Source organism: Prinia subflava, chromosome 27 (genome assembly GCF_021018805.1).
Source record: "Prinia subflava isolate CZ2003 ecotype Zambia chromosome 27, Cam_Psub_1.2, whole genome shotgun sequence".
Lineage (NCBI taxonomy): Eukaryota > Metazoa > Chordata > Aves > Passeriformes > Cisticolidae > Prinia > Prinia subflava.
Window position 1 is genome coordinate 2,294,997 of NC_086273.1, and position 9,494 is coordinate 2,304,490.

Below are 9,494 nucleotides of genomic sequence, written 5' to 3' on the forward strand. Positions count from 1 at the left end.
CCAGGGCTGCCCAGGGCTGTGGTGCAGAGCAGGTGCTGCAGCCCTGAGGGCTCTTGGCCAGCCCAGGGCATCTGCCACCTGCCAGGGGCAGCTCTCAGCCTGCCTGGGAGCTCCCATGGACTGTGGGGAGAAGTTGGAGGTGGAAGGAGCCACCCCCATCAGGGCAGATTCCTGCTGCTGTGCAGATGGTGCTGCATGACCAGGGCTGCTCTCAGCTTTGTCATGAAGGAAAGGGAAAGTGGCTGTCAGGGTTGTCTGTGTCACTGACACTCCTGCACTGTCACCCTGGGGATCAGCAGATGAGCCTCAGATCTCCCTCAGAAAGTGCCTCCTCACCCTCCTCTACCCACAGACAGCAGCAGCAGCACCTTGGCTTGCAGCATCTCTGTTTGTCTGAGCTGCCCTTAAGGCCTTGGTGCCAAGGAGATGCCCCTGGGCAGTGCCCTGTGCTGGGAGGTGTGTGCAGGGCAGAGCTGAGCCCCCAGGGCTGGGCTGGGCTCTGGGAGCAGTGGCAGGAACAAGGCTTGGATGGAGAGAAACAGCTCCCAGTAGGCACAACTCCAGGCAGCAGAGAGCCAGGCCAACCCTGGATATCCCTTCCTTTCTGGCATCAAAGAAAATAAAGGAGAGAAGAGTTAAGGGGAATTTATTTTTAAATTGCAACTTTCAGATAGTCCAGTTTATTTTTCAAGACAGTTTGAAGTGCCATCACCCTGAAATAGAGAGAGGTGTAATGAACAAGGGACACCTTTGTGGGGACCAGCAGGTCTGAGTGCAATGGAAGCTCTGTTTTCCCACTGGGCTCCCCAGTGTTCTCGCTGAAGAGCAATGCTGAAGATGATGCTTTACCTCAGCAACAGCAGATACCTGAACTCAAAAAAGTTTAGCAAAATTCGTTCATAGTAAGCAAAGTCATTTTAAGGAGATTCTAAATACAATACATAGGACTGACTCAAATAAAATGGTCCCACTTTGTCAATGTCTTCTTTCAACAGTCCGTGATGCCCAGAGTGAAGAAATGTTCAACAGCAGCTCCATCAGCCACTTCCTCCTGCTGCCATTGGCACACACGCGGCAGCTGCAGCTCCTGCACTTCTGCCTCTTCCTGGCCATCTCCCTGGCTGCCCTCCTGGCCAACGGCCTCATCATCAGCGCCGTAGCCTGCGGCCACCTCCTGCACAGCCCCATGTTCTTCTTCCTGCTCAACCTGGCCCTCAGCGACCTGGGCTCCATCCTCACCACTGTCCCCAAAGCCATGCACAATTCCCTCTGGGACACCAGGAACATCTCCTATGAAGGATGTGCTGCACAGCTGTTTTTGCTTGTCTTCTTTGTTGCGTCAGAGCTTGCCCTCCTGACCGTGATGTGCTACGACCGCTACGTGTCCATCTGCAAACCCCTGCACTACGGGACCCTCCTGGGCAGCAGAGCTTGTGCCCACATGGCAGCAGCTGCCTGGGCCAGTGCCTTTCTCTACGCTCTGCTGCACACAGCCAATACATTTTCCCTGCCCCTGTGCCATGGCAATGCCCTGGGCCAGTTCTTCTGTGAAATCCCACAGATCCTCAAACTCTTCTGCTCCAAATCCTACCTCAGGGAACTTGGCTTTATTTCATTTTCTATCTGTTTATGTCTTGGCAGTTTTGTGTTCATTGTTTTCTCCTATGTGCAGATCTTCAGGGCTGTGCTGAGGATCCCCTCTGAGCAGGGACGGCACAAAGCTTTTTCCACCTGCCTCCCTCACCTGGCCGTGGTCTCCCTGTTTCTCAGCACTGGCACATTTGCCTACCTGAAGCCCCCCTCCATCTCCTCCCCATCTCTGGATCTGTCCCTGTCAGTTCTGTACTCAGTGGTGCCTCCAGCCCTGAACCCCCTCATGTACAGCCTGAGGAACCAGGAGCTCAAGGCTGCAGTGTGAACACTGATCACTGGACGATTTCAGTCACCAGTTTCTGCAAATTGTTTGTAATAAAAGTCATCTTTCATAGCACTTGTTGGTTTGGTTTTCAGGGTTTTCCTTTGTTTTAGTTTTCAATGATGTTCACAAAACAAGGCCATTGTTGGTGTCTTTTCTTTTGTTTCTCTCCATCATCACTTTGGCCTCATACTATGTCAATGAGGAGCTGTAGTCTTAAGTAACTTTAAATGAGCAATAGGATCTCCCAGCAGAGTTTTCACGGGAGATCCCCTTTTGTTCCCTTCTGTGTGGCTGCAGCAGCAATGTCTGTGTGCAGAGCTGGGGCAGATCAGTGCTGGCACAGCAGCTGTGCCCAGCAGCAGCAGCACTTGGTGTTGCCAGTGCTGCTGCCGTGGCCCTGCCCCGCTGCCCTCCTGGCCCTGCTGTTGCTGTAGGGCCTGAGTGCTCTCGGGGCCGGGCACAGGGCTGGGGGTGGCAGTGCCGGGGCTGCAGCAGGGACAGGCCATGGGCACTGCTGGGGCAGCGCTGACGCCTCAGGCCAGGGCCTGGGGGCTGCAGGCTCCTTGCCCAGGCTCTCTCCACAACACGGCCAGGCCAATGCTCAGCACAGAAAAGCCCCGTCAGCAGCCCCAGGCTGGCCGTGGGCAGGCTGGGGGAAAACAGCAGGGCTGGGGCTCTGCAAGGTCCCTGGGGAGAACGGAAGGAGCAGCAGAGCAGGGGCTGATCCATCCCCACTGCGCTGGACACCCCAGGGCAGCGTCCCAGAGCGTCCTCATGCACCTGCCAACAACATCCCCCCTCTGCAGCCCTGGCCTCTCCCCAGCTCACACAGGTGCTGCATCCTTGCAGGCACAGACACGGCAGCACTGCCTCAGGAGCCCCTGTTTCACTGCCCAGAGCAGGCGTGAGCACCCCCATGGTGTTGCTGTGGGGAGATGAACCTGAGTGAGCACAAATGCCATCAGCCCCTGGGGCCAGGAAGGGCTGGGGGCCAGGAGGGAAACCACTGAGGTTTGTGGTGGCCTCTGAAGTCAGCCAGAAAGTTTGTTCCCATCAGCTGTGAGTTTCCTGTGCCACTGTAGACGTTTTTGCTCAGAGCCAGGGCTGCCTGGTAGCCACCCCCAAACTGCCCTGAGCATTTCTTTTGCTTCATCTTTCCTTTCTTTACTCTTTCCTGCTCCAGATTGCTTCCCCTCACACATCCCTATTCCCTCCCCTGGAAACAGCCCATCCCTGTTTGCCCTTTCCTCTCTGGCCCCACTCCCCATTTCAGTGCCTGAGTTGGCACCATGGGAACGTCCCTTGGGGAGCAGGATCATCCTCCAAGTGCTTCAGGAATTGTCTGCAGGCTCCTGCAGTGCCTCCTGCTGCTCCCTTGCCAGAGACACCACAGGCCAGGGGGGCACATCTGCCCTGCTGTGTCTGCCTGTGGGGCTCCCTGCTCTGGGCAATGAGGAGGGGCTGCAGAGGCTCTGCAGGACTGACAGGATGGGCTTTGGGGCTGTGAGGAGAAGCTGAGGGACCTGGGCTGCTGCACCTTCTCAAGAGGAGGCCCAGGGCTCCTCCTGCAACTGCTGCAAGGGTGGTTTCAGAGAATTACAGAATCAGCAAGGTTGGAAAAGACCTTGAACATCATCAAGTCCAACCTGTGCCCTGACACCACCTTGTCTCCCCTGAACCTCCTCTTCTCCAGGATAAACAACCCCAGCTCCCTCAGCCACTCCTCACAGGACTTGTGTTCCACACCCCTCACCAGCCTTGTTGCCTTTCTCTGGACACGCTCCAGCCCCTCCATGTCCTTCCTAAATTGGGGGCCCAGAACTGGACACAGCACTCGAGGTGCAGCCTCACCAGTGCCCAGCACAGGGGAAGAATCCCTGCCCTGCTCCTGCTGCCCACACCATTCCTGATCCAGGCCAGGAGCCATTGGCCTTCTTGCCCACCTGCCCACACTGCTGCCTCATGTCCAGCCTGCTGTCCAGCACTGCCCCACGTCCCTTTCTGCCTGGCCACTGTCCAGCCACTCTGTCCCCAGCCTGGAGCACTGCAGGGCTTGTTGTGGCCAAAGTGCAGGACCCGGCCCTTGGTCTTGTTCAGCCTCACGCTGTTGGATTTGGGCCCTGGATCCAGCCTGTGCAGGGCCCTGTGCAGAGCCCTCCTACCCTCCAGCACATCCACACTCACACCCAGCTTGGTGTCACCTGCAAATTTGCTGATGCTGGACTCAATCCCCTCCTGCAGATCCTCAGTGCAGATCTTGCAATCCCCGCTGGCTGCCTCTGATCCCTGGGCCATCCTGGGGGTGCCCTGGGATGGCTCTCAAGGGGATCTGTTCCATCCCCTTGCTGGGCACCCAGGGCAGGCTGACAGGCCTGAAGTTCCCCACATCCTCCTTGCAGCCCTTCTTGGGGATGGGCTCTAAGAATTTCCTGGAGTTGTACAATGGCAGGAGAAGAAATCCTGAGCTTCCCCTCTATTTGTGTCACTGGCTGGACTTGTGATTGTCATGGAGCTGTGCCTTCCCTTGGTTTAGTTTGCTGATTATCAAATTATACCTTTTTTGACCCAGAGATGTGGCAACTGAGAGGCATTTCAGAAACTTTTGATCCATTTTCAGTCTTATGAGAAGGGTGAGACAACACAGATGTTACAATTCACACCATCACAATCAGAAGCTTACTATTTCCAAATTTTAAAACATAAGGTTTCTTGACTTACCAGCTTTTGCCACATAATGCTGCTAGTGCTTTAAACCTAATCATCTAAAATTATTTCTCGTGGGTCTTACTACAAGACCTTTTATAATTCTTTTTCTCCAAAATATCTAGTCTTATTTGCAAGGCCAAACTTGTTTCCGGTTCCATTTCTTTCTCAACAATATCTGTCCTATTCTATGGCATTTCTAAGTCAGCATTTCTTATCTCAAAGTTTGCATACAGATGCACAAGGCCATGTGAACCTTCTGTCAGGCTTTGAGAATTCTCTACAAATCCATTTCCTACATTTCCCCCTCTCTCTTGAACAGAAAAGACTTCTTTGATGGCCTCGTTCATCATTCGCCCTGCACAGTGAAGTACACAAGGCACTATCACTGATAATATCACCATAACTATCAATGCATATAAACTTATTTTGCAAAGCTCTTTTAGCCAAGGTGGAAAGCTCCATCCTTCAAACAAGTCATCTAACCATGATCTATTGCCTGCTTTAATTTGATTTGTCAAATCTCTCAGTTTTTGAAGTTGTTTTTGGATGGATTCTGGATGGTCAGAGAAATTCATACAACACAATCTTCCAAATTTTTCACAACTATGTCTATGTGCTAGTAAAAGAAAATTGGTTGGTGGTGCTGTTTTGTAAGGTTGCATGTCTGACAGCACTAACATCTCTCATCATGACACCAGTTGCAGTAGAAGTAGCATTGACTTTTTTATTCAGCTAACACCCTACTTGGTCTAATTGTTTTAATGTCATGCTTGAAGCAAGCTGAGACAGAAATAAACTTGATGTAACTCCTTTTGCAGGGCCTTGGGGTCTGAAATGGCTATTAAAGTTTCCTTCATAATGATGGGCAATTATTTTTCCTTTATTTTCTCTTGATGACTTTTTTAACACTAGGTGCTATCACAGGGAGCTGTCTGATGCTACATGGGCCACTTTCAATTTTTGAGGGAGTGCCTTGCCAGGCTCCATCTCTACAAATGAGCCAATATCCTTTTGGCAATTACTGTGGGGACTCATCCAGGTCAGCAGTCTCACTCTTGGGGGGCACTGGGGTAGTAAAATTGCACCAAAAACTTGAGTTTCTGAGCACAGGATGATGGGGAGTAACATTTATTGGTGGATCTCTCTGGTACTGAAACTTACCACAAAATTCTATTGCCAAAGAACCAAGGATTTCTAATTCTTGAGGTTCAGTAGGTGCTTTAAGAAGATCAGGGCCCAGTGATGCCAATTGGTGATGGGATTTGTCTCGTTGGCAGCCTCAAGCCAGTAATTGTCATGATTGGGTATTGGCTACTCTTTGCTTGGCACTGGCACATGGACCAAACAGGTTGCAGAGGGTTTGTCTGGGCTCAGATTGGTCAGAGATTTGGTGTCTGAGCCTGCCGGCTTGGCTAAAGCAACCCAAACATTCATTTTTGGTTGTTCCACAGGCCAATCTGCACTGCAAGAAGCAAGCAAAGCTAGCAAACACCAGTGTAACACTTGATTTTGCTGCATACCTTTTATGAGGTATTTTTTTGGAAAAGACTTTCCCAAATATTTCAACTGACAAATTCTGCTTTTGTTCCTTCCCAAAGTTGCCTGGGGGCTAAATGACTGTGTTAAGAAGGGGTAATTTCACCTTTGAAAAGCCAGTGGAGGAATACACGATTTCTGATCGTTTTTATATAACACAACACAGTGGAAACCACGCTTTTGCCAAAAGAGCTCTACGAAACCAACAATTCCCAAGCTTTTTACATTCACATAGAACTCAAGGTTCACAGTCCTTTCAGGTGGGACACAGCACGTCTGACATAAACTCTGGTCCCTGTGCCGCTCACATCTGTGTTCCTGCTCCTCTGCTCGTGGAGTTGTCAGTGTGTTCTTGTGCGGGATAGGGCTGCACGCTCTTCTCTGGAATCCGCTTTGGTTTGGCTTCAGCATCGGGGGTTTCTGTTTGGGCTGCAGTTGCAGATTACTGCTAAAATTACTAACAATTGCAGAATTAGAATCTATCAAGGAGCAGTTCAAAAAAATTAAAAACATACAATGCATTTTATAAGCGTTCTTGAGAAGCCAACTCCCTCTTTTGTTTTTTAACCTTAAAACAAAACAACATATGTAGTAAAACAAGATTAAGTAAGTGTAAGAGCCTGAACGAGAGATATGGGAGTCCAGGTGGCTCTTCAGAAATGCTGTTTATTACCCAGATGATGTCACAGCAGTCTTGGGCCATGGGTGATACAGAGCCAGCCTAATGCTGCTGGCTACAGCATATAGGCATGCCTGAAGTGCTTTAGTTTTGGTTACAATGCATTATATCGTTTTCTTTACCGAGCATCTTAATACATAGAAACCAATCAGCATTACACACAAAACCTTTACATTTACCTACAGCCTATCACAACTAATATCAACATCATATTATGGTTAGCACAATCCAATCACCTCAAGTTAGTGGGTTACAATTTACACCTCAAGTTGTTTTTCTGTTTTCTTGCAGTGGAAAATTCTTTGACTTTGTTTCTACTTGGTAAAAACACTGTTTTTGTTTGCCTATAGTATCTTTTGCTTTTCTAAGACCTATTTCTGCTTGGTAAAAACATCTTCTTTGTTGATGGTCAACATATCCTTTGCTCTAGCCATAAAACCTCTTTCCAAGTCAACTTTTGCTTTCTTAGTTGTCCAGTAACAACTGGCTCAGTGGTTCTAACTTTGGACATCTTTTATTTTTTCTATATCAAAACTTGCTTTCATTTCTATTCTTTTCTTAGGTTCCACATTCAACGAGCCTTCTGCTAAATCTACATATCTGTGCAACTTTCTTAGTAAACTTTCATCTTTCCCAACAAGTAAGGATAAGTTAAATAATACACATCCTTAATGACACATATAAAAGTAGATAATTATCAATGTCTGTCTAAAATATTGTACTGTTACCCAGGGTCTGCAACAGCTGAATCTTCACCTTAAATCAATTAAGAATTGGATGAATCCTCTCTGGATCATTATTCTCCAAGATTATTTTAAAACTGAGTCCAGCTGTCATATTGATAGGGTCCAAATGTCCAGTCAAAAGTGACTTTGTTGTTCTAGTTTTTCTGAGATTTTTTAAAGCCTTCTACTTGCTTGTAAGATGGAGTCAGTTCTTTAGCTACTGTTGCAATATTAAGGGTCAGTCTTTCACTTTCTCACGCTTTAGAACATAAACAACCCTTCTTGTTTTTGTTCATTGTCCTTTGCTTACATATTTCCAGCCTGAAAACAATGTTGGTTGACAGCTGGTCTGGCCAGTGGGGTGAAGGGGTAGTAACCCCAGGAGCCAATGTGCTCCCAGACCCACAAAATTATAAAAGGAAAAGAATAAACAGGCTGAGCCCTCTTTTCTCGATGGGGAGCAGCTTTCACTGAAGACTCTGCCTCCGTGTTGTTGATTATTGCGTTCCGGGCAACATGACTTGAGTATTGTTTTGATGCAGAAAACACCTGGGCTTGTTGGTAAATCTCCCACCTAGGCAGAGTCAGGGCTTGGCAGGACCCAGGCTCTAAACTAGAGGGATGTCCTTTATCGTATTTTAAAACAAGGCTCTTTACAATAATAGCTATGAAGTACCTAAAACACAACAAGCTGAGCGAACAACTGAGATCTAGGGCAAAAAATCAATCAAATCATGTAGAAGCTCATTCTCTCTGAAGTTTCTTTCAGGATAGAGATGCTAACTGGGAGGACTAGCAGTTCCTAGGACGCTGTCAATGAAGTTCAGATATCTTTTTCTGGAATCCTAAGAAATACTTGAGAATCAAGAAATAGCAGTGGATGTGGATCCACTCATATAGAAATTGTAAGGACAAATCAAGGAGCTTAGTTAGAGAAATGCACTGCGTAACTAGAAAAAAAATGAGATCTCAAAATGACGTGGCTTGGAGAAAATCACACAAAAATTGACAAAGCATATAAAAAGCTGGCTATAATTTAATAGACCTCACATTTGAGATAAAAATGAGGTAGGACTCAGGTTTTCATCCATCAACATGATAAAGTCTCTCTCTCATGTGATCAGCCTTTTGGTCTTTTTGAATCATCCCTTCTTTCTCAGGATTCTCCAGGTAACCCTTCCTTTAATAGAAAAAAGCACTAAAATATCTTACAATTAATAAACCTATGATGTAAAACTATTACTGACTTTTCTGTCTTACCTATGAAAGACAAAATATCAGAAATTGCAATAAAGAATCATAATAGGTAAAAAGTAGAAGGGTTTAAAAAACTGTCTTATATCTATAAGTAGGTGTTTAACAAAATTAACTTAGAAATCAAAATTAAGTTCAGTGAAAACTAACATCACTTAAGTGGAATTAAAGAGAAACCAAATTCAACATTACTAACACTGAATAAAATTTGATGTTAACAAAACTGGAATGGAACATAAAATGGCTTAAAATGAAGAAGACTTAAATTGGACTTTTTTTAAATTTAGCAACAGTCAGACTTGACAGGAATTAACCTTGGATAAATTACTCTAAAATAAATTACTCAAAATTACTTCAATAGAGTAATAATACATAACACTACTCAGATCTAACAGTGATAAAGCTTAATCTTATTAGTAAATATTAAAACATAACAGAATTAAAATTGATATTTATGAAAGTTCCAATTATTAACACAAAAAGGCACCGAGAACAGTCTGTAATGAGAATAATAACATGACAAATTTACTGGAGGGATAAAAAAAGGGTGTAGAAAGTGTGTTATGATTTTAGAAAATTAGATTTGGGTAAAAGCCCATAGTAGCCACAAATTTTATGTAAGCATAAATTTACTAAAACTTTAGCACAACTATATAGAATTTGGCAAGTTACCCTG

At 46.5% G+C, this 9,494-nt stretch overlaps 1 protein-coding gene across 1 annotated transcript; it reads left to right on the top strand.

Annotated features, from left to right (window-relative positions):
- The first annotated feature begins 964 nt into the window (after window positions 1-964).
- LOC134562448 (olfactory receptor 14J1-like) lies at window positions 965-1,918 on the top strand. Its single transcript, XM_063419842.1, has one exon. The coding sequence runs from the start codon at window positions 1,019-1,021 to the stop codon at window positions 1,916-1,918; it is 900 nt and encodes a 299-aa protein (XP_063275912.1). The 5' UTR covers window positions 965-1,018.
- The last annotated feature ends 7,576 nt before the right edge of the window (window positions 1,919-9,494 follow it).

Bases quoted from the DNA above. Each gene is read 5' to 3' on its own strand.
- LOC134562448 (XM_063419842.1), top strand. From the start codon at position 1,019: ATGTTCAACAGCAGCTCCATCAGCCACTTCCTCCTGCTGCCATTGGCA.